The sequence below is a fragment of the Mustela putorius genome, unplaced genomic scaffold (assembly GCF_011764305.1).
Source record: "Mustela putorius furo isolate JIRA1106 unplaced genomic scaffold, ASM1176430v1.1 tig00000592_pilon_pilon_pilon, whole genome shotgun sequence".
Lineage (NCBI taxonomy): Eukaryota > Metazoa > Chordata > Mammalia > Carnivora > Mustelidae > Mustela > Mustela putorius.
In genome coordinates this window covers 11,840,522-11,857,972 of record NW_025421426.1, presented here as the reverse complement: position 1 = coordinate 11,857,972, position 17,451 = coordinate 11,840,522, and the positions used below count along the sequence as shown (strand labels likewise).

At 39.1% G+C, this 17,451-nt stretch overlaps 1 protein-coding gene across 12 annotated transcripts in view; it reads right to left on the bottom strand.

The window, feature by feature from the left end:
- The window catches only part of PTPRT (protein tyrosine phosphatase receptor type T), a 1,056,651-nt gene that overhangs the window by 231,883 nt on the left and 807,317 nt on the right, over positions 1-17,451 (bottom strand). For all 12 annotated transcript variants that reach the window (XM_045082202.1, XM_045082207.1, XM_045082203.1 and 9 more), the window contains exon 12: positions 15,532-15,805. In XM_045082202.1, the coding sequence (XP_044938137.1) occupies positions 15,532-15,805 (274 nt within the window). The remainder of the gene's footprint in view (positions 1-15,531; positions 15,806-17,451) is intronic.

The following is a 17,451-nucleotide window of genomic DNA, read 5'->3' as shown; positions in this document are numbered from 1 at the left end:
ATCTAAGCAAAAGATCAACAAGGAAATAGAGGCTTTAATAAAAGACCCACTGGACCAGATGGACATCACAGATATACTCAGAACATTCATTTCCAATGCAACAGAATACACGTGTATTCTTCTCTAGTGCACATGGAACATTCTCCAGAATAGAGCACATCCTGGGTTACAAATCAGGTCTCAACCGGTACCAAAAAATTGGGATCATTCCCTGCATATTTTCAGACCACAATGCTTTGAAACTAGAACTCAACCACAAGAGGAAAGTTGTAAAGAACCTAAATACATGGAGGCTAAAGAGCACCCTACTAAAGATTGAATGGGTCAACCAGGAAATGAAAGAAGAATTGAAAAAAATTCATGGAAACAAATGAAAATGAAAACACACTGTTCAAAATCTTTGGGACACTGCAAAGACAGTCCTGAGGGAAAGTATATAGCAATACAAACCTTTCTCAAGAAACAAGAAAGGTCTCAAAGGAGCTGGAAAAAGAATAGCAAAGAAAGCCTAAACCCAGCAGGAGAAGAGAAATAATAAAGATCAGAGTAAAAATCAATGAAATAGAAACCAAAAGAACAGTAGAACAGATCAATAAGACTAGGAGCTGGCTCTTTGAAAGAATTAATAAGATTGATAAATCCCTGGCCAGACTTAGCAAAAAAAAAAAAGGGAAAGGACCCAAATTAATAAAATCATGAGTGAAAGAGGAGAGATCACAACCAATACCAAAGAAATACAAATAATTATAAGAACATATTATGAGCAAATATACGAGCAAATTTGACAATCTGGAAGAAATGGATGCATTTCTAGAGACATACAAACTACCAAAACTGAACCAGGAAGAAATAGAAAACCTGAACAAACCCATAATCAGTGAAGAGATTGAAGAAGTCATCAAAAATCTCCCAAGAAACAAGAGCCCAGGGCCAGATGGCTTCTTATGTGTGTGTGTATATATATATACATGTATATATATATATATACACACACACACATATATGTATATATGGTAGAATTGAAATTCATATATATCATATATACATATATAGAATTCATATATATAAATATATATATGATTTTATTTATTCATTTGACAGACAGAGATCACAAATAGGCAGAGAGGCAGGCAGAGAGAGAGAGAGAGGAAGAAGGAAGCAGGCTCCCCGCTGAGCAGAGAGCCTGATGTGGGGCTCGATCCCAGGACCCTGGGATCATGACCTGAGCCGAAGGCAGAGGCTTTAACCCAATGAGCCACCCAGGCACCCCTCTGCCAAATATTTAAAAAAGAATTAATTCATATTCTCCTGAAACTGTTCCAAAAAAATAGAAACAGAAGGAAAACTTCTATACCCATTTTATAAAGTCAGCATTACCTTGATCTCAAAGCCAGACAAAGACCCCATCAAAAAGGAGAATTACAGACCAATACCCCTGATGAACGTGAATGCAAAATTTCTCACCAAAATACTAGTCAATTGGATCCAACAGTACATTTAAAAGGATTATTCACCATGACTAAGTGGGATTTATTCCTGGGCTGCAAGGTTGGTTCAACATCCACAAATCAATCAATGGGATACTCTACATTAATAAAAGAAAGAACAAGAACCAAATGATACTCTCAATATATTCCGAAAAAGCATTGGACCAATGAAACATCCTTTCTTGATCAAAACTATTCACAGTATAGGGATACAGGGTCCATACCTCAATATCATAAAAGCCATCTATGAAAAACCCATAGTGACTATCATTCTTGATGGGGAGCTTTTCCACTAAGGTCAGGAACACAGCAGGGCTGTTCAATATCACCACTGCTATTCAGCATAGTACTAGAAGTCCTAGCTTCAGCAATCAGACAACAAAAAGAAAAGGCATCTGAATAAGCAAAGAAGAAGTCAAACTCTCACACATTGCAGATGATATGATACTTTATGTGAAAACCCAAAAGACTCCACTCCAAAACTTCTAGAGCTCATGCAGGAATTTAGTAAAGTGTTAGGATATAAATATAAATGCACAGAAATCAGTTGCATTTCTATACACCAACAGGAAGACAGAAGAAAGAGAAATTAAGGAGTCCATCCCATTTATAATGCCACCTATGAGACACCTAGGAATAAACCTAAGCAAAGAGGCAAAGAATCTGTGCTCAGAAAACTGTAAAGCACTCATGAAAGAAATTGAGGAAGACACAAAGAAATGGAAAAATGTTCCATACTCACAGAACAAATATTGGAAGAACAAATATTGCAAATATGTCTATGATACCTAGAGCAATCTACACATTTAATGCAATTCCTATAAAAATACCATCTACTTTTTTCAAAGAAATAGAACAAATAATCCTAATATTTATATGGAACCAGAAAAGACCCTGAATAGCCAGAGGAATGTTGAAAAAGAAAGCCAAAGTTGGCAGCATCATGATTTCAGATTTCAAGCTCTATTACAAAGCTGTAATAATCAAGACAGTATGGTACTGGCACAAAAACAGACACATAGATCAATGGAACAGAAGAGAGAGCCCAGAAATGGACCCTCAACTCTATGGTCAACTAATCTTTGACAAAGGAGGAATGAAGGTCCAATGGAAAAAAGACAATCTCTTCAACAAATGGTGTTGGAAAAATTGGACAGCCACATACAGAAGAATGAAACTGGAACATTTCCTTACACCACACATGAAAATAGACTCCAAATGGATGAAAGAACTCAATGTGAGACAAGAATCCGTCAAAACCCTTGAGGAGAACACAGGCACCAACCTCTTCCATCTCAGCTGTGGCAACTTCTTCCTAGAAACATTGCAAAAGGCAAGGGAAGCAATGGCAAAAATGAGCCATTGGGACTTCATGAAGATCAAAAGCTTTTGCACAGCAAAGGAAAGAGTCAACAAAACCAAAAGATAACTGATAGAATGGGAGAAGATATTTGCAAATACATATCAGATAAAGGGCTAGTATCCAAAATCTATAAAGAACTTATCAAACTCAACACCCAAAGAACAAATAATCCAATCAAGAAATGGGCAGAAGACATGAACAGACATTTCTGCAAAGAAGACATCAAAATGGACAACAGACACAAGAAAAAGTGCTCAATATCACTCAGCATCAGGGTAATACAAGTCAAAACCACAGCGAGATACCACTTCACACCAGTCAGAATGGCCAAATTAACAAGTCAGGAAATGACAGATGTTGGGAAGGATGCAGAGAAAAGGTAGTCCTCCTACAATGTTGGTGGGGATGCAAGCTGGTGCAGTCACTCTGGAAAACAGTATGGAGGGTCCTCAAAAAGTTGAAAATAGAGCTACCCCATGACCCAGCAACTGCACAACTGGGTATTTACCCTAAAGATACAAATGTAGTGATCAGAAGGGACATGTTCACCTGAATGTTTATAGCAGCAATGTCCACAATAGCCAAACTATGGAAAGAACCTAGATGTACATCAACAGATGAGTGTCTAAAGAAGATGTGATATCTATATATCTATATCTATTTATCTATCATCTATGTATCTATCATCTATCTATATACATACATACAAACATACATACACATACTTACGGGAGTACTATGCAGCCATCAGAAATACCCAAAATCTTGCCATTTGCAACAATGTGGATGAAACTAGTGGGTATTATGCTAAGCAAAATAAGTCAATTGGAGAAAGACAATTATCATATGCTCTCTCTGATATGCAGAATTTGAGAGTCAGGGTTGGAAGTCGTTGTGGGGAAGGGAGGGAAAGAGTGAAATAAGACAGGTCCAGGAAGGGAAACAAACCATAAGAGACTCTTAATCTCAGGAAACAAACTGAGGGTTGCTGGAGGGTGGGGAAGGGGATATTGGGTGGCCAGGTTATGGACATTGGGGAGGGTATGTGCTATGGTGAGAGCTGTGAATTGTGTAAGACTGATGATTCACAGACCTGCACCCTTGAAGCAAATAATACATTATATGTTAATTAAAAAATTCCAGTTTAATACTGTATCACAACATTGATGGATAATGGACCAATGAATTTCTGGAACAGAGATATGATATTGACCAGTATCTCCTCAGGGTTCCTTCTATCAGGATGTATATGATAAATATCCCTTCTAGTGTCTCCCATGAAAAGTAAGTATGCTTCTTTCTGTCCACTAAGAGAAGCTTTGCAAACCTCTCATACACTCCTTTTTGCCTTTGCTCCCAAGAAACTCAAGAGGTATAGATAATGTTCTCATTAGCCACCTATATTAGGTCTCTGGTATAATGATGACCTTTATGCCACTAAGATTCTTGAACTAACTTAAAATTTTAACTAAATATGTATACATATTCATGCACACACCCCCACATATATATACATATATACACACATGATTATATACACATGCCAAAATATTTATGTGTATTATGTATATATACACATGTTGAATTTTCACATGCACACACAGACACACACACACTCATGTTAGCAATATCTTCATTCAAAAGGTACTTAGGAATGCTCACAAAGTTACCATACCTATTGCTTATTCCTCACAAAGACCCCAGTGAGCTTGGGAGGGCACACCTCATCCCCATATTACAGACGGGGAAACTGAAGGGTAGCAGACCAGTATTCAGTTTAGGTAGCTAAAAAACAGCAGAGTCAGTTTTTAAACCAATGGATCCAATATCCAAATTCAGAGGTATCCCAAATTATTCACCATTTGGGGGCCAATTGAGCCAAACTTCATGGGGACCCTTGTCTTCCGAAGGGGCCTGATGGAAGCAGAAACCCCTGCTTTATGGAAACTTAGGCTGCTACTTCCATGAACTTCTTTAGGACTCAGGGCTGGAGCCTTCATTGATGCCTCAAGACCCAGGCTGACAAGATTATCAGCTGTCAACATTTGGGTAACCTTCATTTCCTTTTCCAAATGAGTCTAAAGTATATTTGCATCAAAAAGGAAAATGTTCTTGGTCCCTTAGGTCTCATACTGTGATAATAAAATCTGTAGGAAATATAAGTGAGTGGAAAAATAAATTAGCAACCTGGGAGAGCTCATTTTGGTATTTGTACAAGGTGACACTCAGGGAATTTCTCTGTTACTTGAAAAGAGAAGTTTGAGCCCATCGGCCTTCAGTAGAAGTTCAGAACTTTCTAGAGCAGGTGCTAAGGCTCATCTGGTGGAATAGAGCCTAGAGGTAGGTACGCCCAAGGATCCAAGGATTGGGAAGGAGGACCAGGTAGGCTGATGGAGCATGAAACCTAGGCTCTGATGAAAGAACAGAACTGAGAAGAGCGTTTACCAGGCCTAAATTCTCCAAAGTAGTTGTAGAAAGGTTTTGTTGATAACCCTGGATTCCAAATGTCCATTTCAATTCTCTGCTGTAACAGAGCTGATACAATCCAGACACAGGTTCCTAACATAGGACTATGGCAACAAGTCAAAAAAAAAAAAAAAAAAAAAAAAAAAAAAAGGTATGTGGAGGTCTTTGGTTCACAGTTTTCTATTACAATCTGTATCAGCAATTGATGGATGGGAGAGGTCTGAAATTTTCTGAGGCCTCTCAACCACACTGCATGGCAGACTTGGAAGAATGACTGCCTTTCATAGTGGAATAGTGTCACAGGGAATATTAGACTTTCTTTACCCTGTATCCATGGAGATAAAGAGAGAAAGCTCTTACTAAAGCCCTTTCTTCAGTATGAATGAAGTAACTGAGATGCTATGAGATTATTGGGTGCTGATGGGATTTCAGGCCATCCATTTTACTGCTTCAAATGGAGTCACTTTGTTTGTGAGACCAGTCAGGAAGTAACACAGATGATAATACTTTCTTAGTGTCTGGGATGCAGTAGATACTCAAGAATAGAAAGTTTTCAGGATCCATGATAGGGACTGCATAGGAGCTGAAAGAGTGAGTGTGGGTATTGTGGGAATTGGAAGGGTGGAAGGGAAAGCTTCATAATTGTGCATAATGTGGAAGTGTGGTGGTCATTAGGAGTGGTCTCAAATATCCCAGTTCACATCCTAGGCACATGGTTGGAAGGCATTGCCTCATTCTTTTTGAAGTTTAGCATGGCTACATGAATAGCTTTGGCCAATGGAATGTGAAAGTGCTATGGGTGATTTTGTGTAGAATTTGAGAACTAGTGTTTTATTTGCCATATTACTTTCTCTGCCTTGGTGATAGTGGAAACATATGTCAAGATGGGCCTTCCATTAGCCTAGGCCTCCAAGTAACTATGATAAACAGAACCCTTCTGCCGACTCATTTTGGATATGCAGAAGGAGTGAAAAAAAATTTTTTTTTCTGATAATACACTGAGATTTCATGGTTGTTTGCTACTATAGCATAAATTAGTTTGTCCTATGTCATATAGGAGTTTTCTTGTAAATTCCCTGACAGAACATCTAAGATCCAAGTCTTGAGATACCCTGTGTGATCTTCACTTTTTGAGCTTGGAACTCCCACATCTTCTCATTCCATGGTTTACCTGACCTTTTCCCACATGACATATGAGCAGTCACTAAAGTAGAAACAGAATCAGGAAATGGGATTGGGAGAAGTAAGATTACTCTCCAAAGACAAAATCAATTATGTCACAAGATTCAACAAGAAGAGAGGTCAGGCTTGGAACCATATGTGAAACATTAAACTAAGAAAAAGATAGCCTGAAATGGGGTTAGGAAGCAGTTAAGTCATGGGCAAGTCAAGGCAGTCAGCAGCTGCCATTTAGACATGGTTCCTGAAGTCAGATAAGGATGCTCCAACTTTCCCTTCCTTCAGGAGAGGAGCTGCAGGAAATCAGCAAAAGGGAAAAGAACAAATATTACAACTGTGACAGATGACTTATATGTATTGTCTCATTTACTATTCCCAAATTTGGGGGAGGTAGGTCATTAATCACATCATACATCTTGGGATGTTAAGTAACAGCTCACGTTCACATCACTGGAACTGGCCATAATTCAAAGCCAAATCTGTCTGATGCCTACCTCTCAAATCTCTCCATCCCACCATGCCACAGAGAATCAATCCATGTACAAATGTTCTTTTAATAGTGCTTGGACATAACTAAATATAGCTTCCAATATATTCAGAGACACAGAATTCTCTCTAACCCAGCTCTACCTAGATACCCCTAACTGTTATAATGTGATTACATTGCAAACATGAGGACCCATTCAAAATAGCATCTGGCTTCCGACTGCTCTCAAGAGGCAATTGAGTTCAGGAGCTGGAAGAGAAAGCAAGAGAACAAGAACAATCACCCTTCTACTTCCCACTTCTCTTATTTAGATCACCATTTGGCAAAAGCATCATTCAGGTTAAATGTGCCCCTACATGATGAAAAAGATATGGCAAGGAAAGAGTTTTCCCTGCTACATAAACAGAATATGCACAACAGCCCTGCCCAAGAAAAGGTGGCTTCTGGTGGGTATTTGCATGAATTTGCCACACTTGTTTTGCATCCAACCGTTAATTATGGTCCTTTCAACTTCACAATCATGGCTAATGGTGGTGGGGATGTAGAGAACAGTAGATTCAGCAGACCTCATTCTGGGAAGAGTGGGGGGAAAAAACAATGCAAAACTGCACCCACCTGCTGTTTACAATTGAGACAGCTACTCTGGGTACCATTTGGAAGATCTGGAGGAAATCAAGGCTGCCCAGGAGCCTGGAGCTTGGGAAATGAGACAGCTGGGGAAAAGTCTTACTATTATGATGGAAGGCAGGTCTTTTAGGGCTCATCTGTCTATGGTGAAAATAGCTCAGAACCACATCTCATGCTACACTGGATAGAAATTCAGACTGTGCTGACACTTATTTGGTGCCTTTCAGAATTTGAGATCTTTCCCCATTTAATCCTCAAAGTGATTGTGTAAAGTGTATATTACCATTTTGATTTCATAAGTGAGGAAACCGATTCACAGAACACAAGAAACAGTTCATAATCTCATTCATTCATTCATCCAACAATAATCAGGTATCTACTATGAGTTATATATTGTACTCAATATGGAGAATATGGCAGCAAACAAAAAAGAGCTGCTACCTCCTGGAGCTCTCAGCCTAAGGAGGGAGGCATGTACTATATAAAAACCAGTGAAATTAAAATATGCTTAATGTTATAAAGAAAACACATGTTAATGTATGAGTAGTGGCATGGACAGCTCTTAGATAATATGACTGGAAAGTTCCTAGAGGGTGTGACATTGAAGATGGGGCCTGAAAAATGAGAAGGCGCTAGTTCTGCAAAGAATGAAGAAAATAGACACTCAGGTAGAATTACAGCTTGCATAAGCACCCCACAGAGAGAAAAATACCTTGGAATGTTTCAGAAATAATATTTTAGAAAATAGTAAAGAGAGGCAGAGTAGTGAAAATGTAGCAGGTGTGGTCTAACTATATCTGTAGCACAAGGCAGGTTCTGGGTACCCCTTTTTAAGGAGGGCTTTGGGAAAATGGAGTATGTCTATGAGAGTATAGAATAAATAGGATTAAGGACTTACAGAAAATCATGTCATGTGAGAAACAGAAGCAACTGCATATTAGAATATCAGAAAAAAATATACAGTGGAAAAACGACAGTCTCTTCAATAAATGGTGCTGGGAAAACTGGGCAGCTATATGTAGAAGAATGAAACTCGACCATTCTCTTACACTGTACACAAAGATAAACTCAAAATGAATAAAAGACCTCAATGTGAGACAGGAATCCATCAGAATCCTAGAGGAAAACATAGGCAGTAACCTCTTCAATATCAGCCACAGCAACTTCTTTCAAGATATGTCTCCAAAGGCAAAGGAAACAAAAGCCAAAATAAACTTCTGGGACTTCATCAAAATCAAAAGCTTCTGCACAGCAAAGGAAACAGTCAACAAAACAAAGAGGCAACCCACGGAATGGGAGAAGATATTTGCAAATGACAGTACAGACAAAAGGTTGATATCCAGAATCTATAAAGAACTCCTCAAACTCAACACACACAAAACAGATAACCATATCAAAAAATGGGCAGAAGATATGAACAGACACTTCTCAAATGAAGACATACAAATGGCTATCAGACACATGAAAAAATGTTCATCATCACTAGCCATCAGGGAAATTCAAATTAAAACCACAATGAGATATCACCTTACACCAGTTAGAATGGCCAAAATTAGCAAGACAGGAAACAACATGTGTTGGAGAGCATGGGGAGAAAGGGGAACCCTCTTCCACTGTTGGTGGGAATGCAAGTTGGTGCAGCCTCTTTGGAGAACAGTGTGGAGATTCCTCAAGAAATTAAAAATAGAACTTCCCTATGACCCTGCCATTGCACTACTGGGTATTTACCCCAAAGATACAGACATAGTGAAAAGAAGGGCCATCTGTACCCCAATGTTTATGGCAGCAATGGCCACGGTTGACAAACTGTGGAAAGAGCCAAGATGCCCTTCAACGGACAAATGGATAAGGAAGATGTGGTCCATATACACTATGGAGTATTATGCCTCCATCAGAAAGGATGAATACCCAACTTTTGTAGCAACATGGACGGGACTGGAAGAGATTATGCTGAGTGAAATAAGTCAAGCAGAGAAAGTCAATTATCATATGGTTTCACTTATTCGTGGAGCGTAACAAATAGCATGGTGGACATGGGGAGTTAGGAGAAGGGAGTTGGGGGAAATTGGAAGGGGAGGTGAACCATGAGAGACTATGGTCTCTGAAAAACAATCTGAGGGGTTTTAAGTGGTGGGGGGGTGGTAGGTTGGAGGAACCAGGTGGTGGGTATTAGAGAGCGCACGGATTGCATGGGGCACTGGGTGTGGTACAAAACAATGAATACTGTTATGCTGAAAATAAAAAAAAATAAATTAAAAAAATATCAATAGAAACAACCTGGATGGCTAACATGGTAGTTGGTACTGTCATATTTTCTCCAATAGGCTGACATGGGAAAGAAATATTTGATTTGTTCAAATCAATACAAGTGCCCAAGAGTAGTGAGTTAAGGAGACCAAATTTGGCTTTACAGAAACAAGAAAGTTCTAATAAAGGAGTCAGCTCTTTCCCTCCAGAGAATTGCAGTGGTCATGCTGAGGCTCTATAATGCCCTGCCAAGAATGCTTTATTGGAGATTTCTTTGTTGGCTTCTCCTCTACATTAGATGACACTGCAAAATCATCCAATTCTAAAATGCTATAATAGATCTATAATACAGCTATGTCCAAAGCAATGGTTATAATATAGCTGATTCACAATAAGACTGGCACTGAGGATTCAGCACCAAGGACAGAGCACTGACAGTCAGTGCTACCCTTGTTTTCTTTCTGTAAGAAAACAGTGTATAGTTTTCTCAAAAAGTTGGAAATGAGAGACTGGACTCTGAGGAGCTAACTGAGGGTTTTGGAGGGGAGTAGGAGGTTGGGTGAGCCTGGTGGTGGGTATTGTGGAGGGCACGTATTGCATGGAGCACTGGGTGTGGTGCATACACAATGAATTCTGGAACACTGAAAAGAAATTTAAAAAATAAATAAATTTTTTTTTTAAAGTTGGAAATGGAGCTACCCTTATGAGCCAGCAATTGCACTACTGGGTATTTACCCAAAGATACAGATGTAGTGAAAAGAAGGGCCATATGCACCCCAGTGTTCATAGCAGCAATGTCCACAATAGCCACGATATGGAAAGAGCCAAGATGCTCTTCAGCAGATGAATGGATAAAGAAGATGTGTTCCATATATACAATGAAATATTACTCAGCCATCACAAAGGATGAATACCCAACTTCTGCATCAACATGGATGGGACTGGGGGAGATTATGGTATGTGAAATAAGTCAAACAGAGAAAGACAATTATCATACAGTTTCCTTATTTGTGAAGCATAAGAAATAATAGCATGGGGGACATTAGGAGAAGGAAGGAAAAAAATGAAGGAGGGGAAATCAGAGGGGGAGATGAACCATGAGAGTCCAGGGAGTCCAAGAAACAAACTGAGGGTTTTAGAGGGGAAAGAGTTGAGGGGACAGGTTAGTCCAGTGATGGGTATTAAGGAGGGCATGGATTGCATGGAGCACTGGGTATTATATGCAAACAATGAATCATGGAACACGACATCAAAAATTAATGATGTACTGTATAGTGTCTAACATAATTTTAAAAAAGGAAGAAAGAGTCAATGGATAAGTGTGATTTTAATAATCTGATAAAAATTCCCAATAAAAGTGCCTGTCAACAACTCACACTTCATGGAAATGTCTGCAAGGATTCTGAGCACCATGGCTCATGATGCATATCATACTTGGTCTCTCCATAGTGTTTATAGGGTTGGAATATAATACTCCACATTTATATAGATTACTCTAGAGTTTACATAATGTCCTTATCCTCATCCTATTAATAGTCAACATAGATTTTACATCAACAGTTAATGAGTGAAATCACATTCATAAATCTAAGGACTAATTATTTGATACATTATTTTACTTATTTATTTTTAACAGCTCCACTAGTAGAATGTAAACAGTATGAAGGCAGGGGTTTTTGTCTGTTTGGCCTACTGTTTTATTCTGGGCACTCAGGAGAAATGCCCTTTTTTGACATATAGTATATGCTTCCTATATATTTACTTAATATATTTAATTCTTTTTTAGCAGCTTACTTAAAGTCAAAGATACTAGGATTTTTTTATGTAGGTAGTCTGATTGTAAAGTCTGGATATTTAGCCACTCTGCTAAACGAACTAATAAAGCAAAACAAGACAATCCTTAATATCCACAGAATAAAGGTTTCTGGACCCTAAAATTTTCTTACCCTAAAGAAAAAAAAAAAAACCTTGCAGATTATGTTGGGAGCAATATAATTGATTGTATTGTAAATTATTCTACCTGGCCCACAAACACCCTGCAACAAATGGCCATTTTTACTTTACTTTGATTTGTTTTAATTTAGTATGACTTTGCCCCATCCTTTGGTTTTAATCTTCTAGTGGTATAGAAATATCTTGACCCAGAGTATTTTTTCCTCTTTTACGAGGGGAACAAAGCACCACTTAAAAAAAAAAAAAATCAAACCTAATGCTTTTGTCTTCTGGCTTGCTTTATAGTTGCTGATTTTCACATTTACTTATAGTTTCCTTTGCTTCTCCACCTTTTCTTTGTAGTCTGTTGTTTTCTAACTTTTTAAAGGATAGATTGGAAAGCTGCCTTTATGTTTAAAAAACTATATTTCTCAAAAATTCTCAGTGTCAAAAACAGAGTAGAAGTTATTTATTCCATCCTGCCTAATGTGGAGTAATTGGCAGATTTTTATTCATACTCCACTCGTCAATCCTCCAGCTCCTCCTCAGTTTTTGTTAACATAACAGCAAATTACAGACTCAGATTACAAAGTTAATTCTTAATATTATACATTTTCTCCTTAAGTAATTATTTTTATGTTAACCATCTCTTTTTATAACATATTTATAGCAATAATTTAGCATTAACACTGTGTTGAATTAGTTTCCATGTTCACTGCAGGTCTTTTCATTCCATATATCTTTGTTCTAGATTTCCTTATTTTGATTCATTGCTTGGTCAATTGCTCTTTGAATGATTTATTAGAAGCAGGGCATGTGGGAGCCCCTGGATACTGAGAATGTCTTTCTGATGTATTTGCACAAGAACAACAACTTGGCTGATAAAGAATTTGTGGGTTATAACATTTTCTCTTCAAAAATCCTCCAGGCTTAACTGCATTGTCTGCTGCCCTTTCTGAGATGGAGGAATCTGAGAAGGGCCAGGCAGAGATCTCTTAGACTGAGAATGGATTTTCTGCTCCTATGACCCTTTAGCTTAACTCTTTTTAGTAAAACTTAATACTGAATGCAGTAATTTGAAATACAGTGTGCAGCTTTTCCTTTGCCAGAAGAAAACAACATGCTGAGTGCCCAGCTCTCAAAAACATTTCCTCTCTGTTCCTGTGAGGCCAATGGCATATTCAAGATCCCTGTCATAAGCATGCACCCAATCCCCTTAATTTCCTTCCTGCAAATCTTAGTTCCAGAACAGGAGCACACATAGTGTGGGATCGAAGGCGTAAGTAATTCAAGGACCCTTGTTCATCTCGAAGCAATAGTAGAAGCTGCTTCCTAGATGAGGTAGCTTTGGGGTAGGATGACTTTTTTTTTCCCAAAGGCAAAACTCCGTGTCTTGAGGAGATAGTCCATTGTGTGATGTTTGGGAAGCAAAACTTCCCACAGTCCTCCTATGTCACCTGCTGTTCTACCAAGAGCCAACCATGCTTGTGTTCAGCAAATTCCTCCTTAGGTCCATATCTCAATTTCTTGGGGGTTCTGCAGACTTGGTCTCTCGCTGGTTTTTTTTTTTTTTTTTTTAAAGAGTTTTGGTATCAATCTGACAGAGAGTGAATTGAGCGCAGCTGCTACTCTTCTTCACAGCATGCAAACCCAAAAGCACCTCTTGACATGTTGCCAAGAGCAGGGAAAGTCACACTTTCTTAGAGCTGTGCTCCACCAATAAACTGGCCAGTCTGGGATGCAGAGATCCAGGAACAAGATGGGCCCCCAGATGCTTTCTGCTCATCTTTATGTCTTCCTCCTCAATACATCAGAGTGTTTCGTGCAGAGGGAAGAGCAGATGGACAGATGGAAGGCAGTCTGGCGGCTTCTCTTTGTAGTTTTAAACTCTCTGTGAGGAACGTTGCTTGAGCAAGTAATAAATGCAGAACTGAAATACCAATGTGGAATTTAAATGGCTATGTGGACATTTAAAATGTTAATTAGTTCCTCAATCCAGGTTTCTCATAAGGTAATGACTTCCACTGACAGACTAAACTCTCCATCTTGGACACCAGAGCCTACAGAGGCTACATACTTCACCAGATCTTGCTTTTGTCTCAGCGTTTCCTTCTCCAGTGAGCTTCTCACTTCTCCAGAAATAATGTGAAACGTGGTACACACCAGATTCCCCTATGTTATGAAAGCTCTTGGAGGGCACCTACTTTATAACCTTAATACGAATTATACAGCTTAGCATATGGCATTGTTTGTTATATATTTGTTGAATGAAATACAGCAATCTGAGATAAGTCCGCAAAAGTATTCTAGATAGAAAATACTTGTGTCATAAGAGGAACTAAAGATACTGAACTTTCAGAAATAAGATCAGATGGTACGTTTGAACAGAGGTTATGTAGATGGTAAGAAAGATCTTATGGAACTAAAAGAATGCTGCCCAAGAAGGCAATTGCATTGGATCTCCTGAGACCTAAGAGTCTGGACTAATGGCAATGCATAGAAGCTATAATAAGAGACATGCACAATAAACGCTATAATAAGAGCAGCACAATAAAAGGACTTCTTAGAACTATAGCCACCCCAGAGGTCAGTGAAGTTACTACGTAAAGGAGTAAGTTCTCTGTCACTGGAGTTATTCAGGAATATGCACTAATACCAGTTAAGTGGGATATTGTAAAGTTGATTGTTTTATGTGGGGGGGAGGGAAATAGATATATGGTGACCTTTTAGATCTTTTCCAGCTCTGTGCTTTTGTGATGTTATGACTGGCATCCCATGTTGACCAAAGAAATATTTGACATTAAAAAAGGTTACCTTGTCTTTGGAAGAAGAAAACATTTTCTAATGTGACTATTGGTAATAACAAGAGTTAACATTCACTGATTAATTACAACATGTTTAGTTCATTCATAAATAATAAATTGATAGGTATTATTCTGTAGGTGAGGAAATTGATCTTCAGGTAGGCATGTGATTTGCCCAGAGGTAATCTGAAAGACCTTTTTATCTTTTATTATTTTTATTTATTTATTTTTAGAGAGAGTATGTGCATGCATCTGTGGGTATGTGGTAGGGGAGGTTGGTAGGAGGGCCAGAGGGAGAGGCAGAGAAAGAATCCCACCCAGGCTCCTCACCCAGTATGGGGCTCAATTCCACAACCCTCAGGTCATGACCTGAGCTAAAGTCAAGAGTTGAATGCTCAACTGACTGAGTCAGCCAGGCACCGCAGACCTTTTAAACTTTGAATACTGAGGTCTGCAATTTTTTTCTGTAAAGGGTCATACAGTAAATATTTTAGGCTTTATGTGGCATAATGTCTTTGTCTCAACTACTCAACTTGAGACACCTGGGTGGCTCAGTTTGTTAGCCATCTGCCTTCGGCTTGGTCGTGATCCCAGGATTCTGGGATCAAGTCACACATCGGGCTTATCACTGAGTGGAGAGCCTGCTTCTCTCTCTGCCTGCCACTCCTCCGCTTGTGCTCTCCCTCTCTGATAAAAAATAAATAAATAAAATCTTTTAAAAAATAAACTACTCAACTATACTGTTATAGCATCAAAGCAACCTTAGACTATATAAATGAATAGGCATTGCTGTATTAAAAAAAGTTTACACACACACACACACACACACACACACACACACAGAGGCGTGGGGCTAGATTTGATCCCCATGCTAGTTTTCATTTGAGAAGAGGAAAATACACACAAGGCAAGAAACAACCTCCATGTGGCCATACTTACTCCATTTGCTTTGCTGAGTGCCTGGAAGTAGATGCTGTAGCTTTTCAGAGGGGAAAGAGGAGGGTTCCAGTATCCATTGTATGTCTTATTGTCACCCACTGTAAATGGCTGGGTGACAGGCAGGTTGGCGGGCTTCAATTCAGCGGCAAAGTAGTGTAGAGAATCAAGGCTGGAGGCATTCCTGTAGCTCACAGGTACCGAAAAGCACTCAATGATGTCAGCTGCCCTTCGTGACTTCTGAAGTCGCTCTTCCTTGACAACCAGCTGATAAACACTGGACAGGAAAGAGAGGAAGATGAGCAACTATCTGGAAGGACGGACTTGTTATTTATCACCACTTCTGTCTACAACTAAACCTCCCTCCTAAGACTTAGAATGAATAAACCCGCTGCTTTGTAGAAACCCATCTCCATTTAGATGTCCCAAGGCCAGCTCACACTGGATATATCCAAAACGCAAACATGGTCCCAAGCCCAACAAATCTGCCTCCTCCTTCTACATTTTTTCTTTAGAAAAGGGTAGCATTGCCCATCAAGTGATGAGATCTCAAGTCTGGGGCTCATCCTCAATTTCTACATCTTTGGATATCACTCTGCACTTATCATCAAAAAGCCCTGTTGACATCGGCAATCTGTACCTGTCCTTCCTTTCTTTCCCTTCACTGAAAATGCTGAGGTTGGGTTCTTCCCTACTTCTTACCTGGATTCAACTTGTCTCTTTGCCTCTAACTTATTTATCAACTACCCAACTCATGGACCTTCTTGAATATAACACTGTCCCTCTTCAAGCACTCTCATAAGCTTTCCATTATCTGAATGATATAATCTAAACTCCTCATCCTGGCACTGGAGACACTTGTGCCTGGTTTCCTGTCTTTTGGAAACTCTTGGGCTAGTCCCTGATCCTAAGCTCCAGACCCTCTGCTATTGCACAAACATCCTGTGGATTTCACCCCATGCCATCATCAGTTCATGCTTCCTCCTGGCACCTGTAGTGCCCTCCACTTCTGCTGGTGGAAGCCTTTCCCTAAAGGCTGAGTCTATCTTTCATCTTCTCAATGAACTCCATCTAGACCCTCCCAATCTGAATGAGTCTTCCTCCTTAGTTCCCCTACAATTCATTAATGGGTATCTTCTTAGGATTACAGTAATATGTACATGGAACTACCATTCCTCTGGCTAGGCTGTGACCTCTTGGACAGTGGGAGTTCTGGTTTAGTTATCTCTGCATCACTCCCTCCACCATATACTGTTGAGCAGGCTGCCTGATACCCATACAGTGATCAGTGAATATTTGTTCAAATGAAACAAACTAAGTTGAAAGCGGGCATGAAACCAAATATGACTGGATACAGAATCCCTAATTAAGATAAACAGTAAATACTCTGAATTCCTGTCTAGTGATCTTGTGCCGTTCCTTTCAACTTAGAAGTAAGTAAGGAGTGCTCACTTTGGCAGCACATATACTAAAATTGGAAGTAAGTAAGGAGGTGCTAGTGTGTGAAGAGATGACCAAGGCTTTATTCAACACCAGCTATATGCCAAATGTGTATACTTTTTTAATAAAAGTTATCCTAATGTTTGTGCATTTGGATAGCATTTTACTACCTCCCTGAATGTATACAATTTGTACTTCTCTTGACAAGTGCTTTTTTTTTCCTTGCTAAAAACAACAAACATTTTTGTTTTGCAGGATATAAGTCCAAGATCACAGTGTCAACAGGGATGTTTCCAAGAAGTGCTTTAAAAAAAAAAAAAAAGATTTTATTTATTTATTTGAGAGAGAGAAGAAGAAGAAGAAGAAGAAGGAGGAGGAGGAGGAGGAGGAGGAGGAGGAGGAGGAGGAGGAGGAGGAGGAGAAGGAGAAGAAGAGAAGAAGAAGAAGAATTAGAAGAAGAAGAAGATGACGACAGCTATCCAC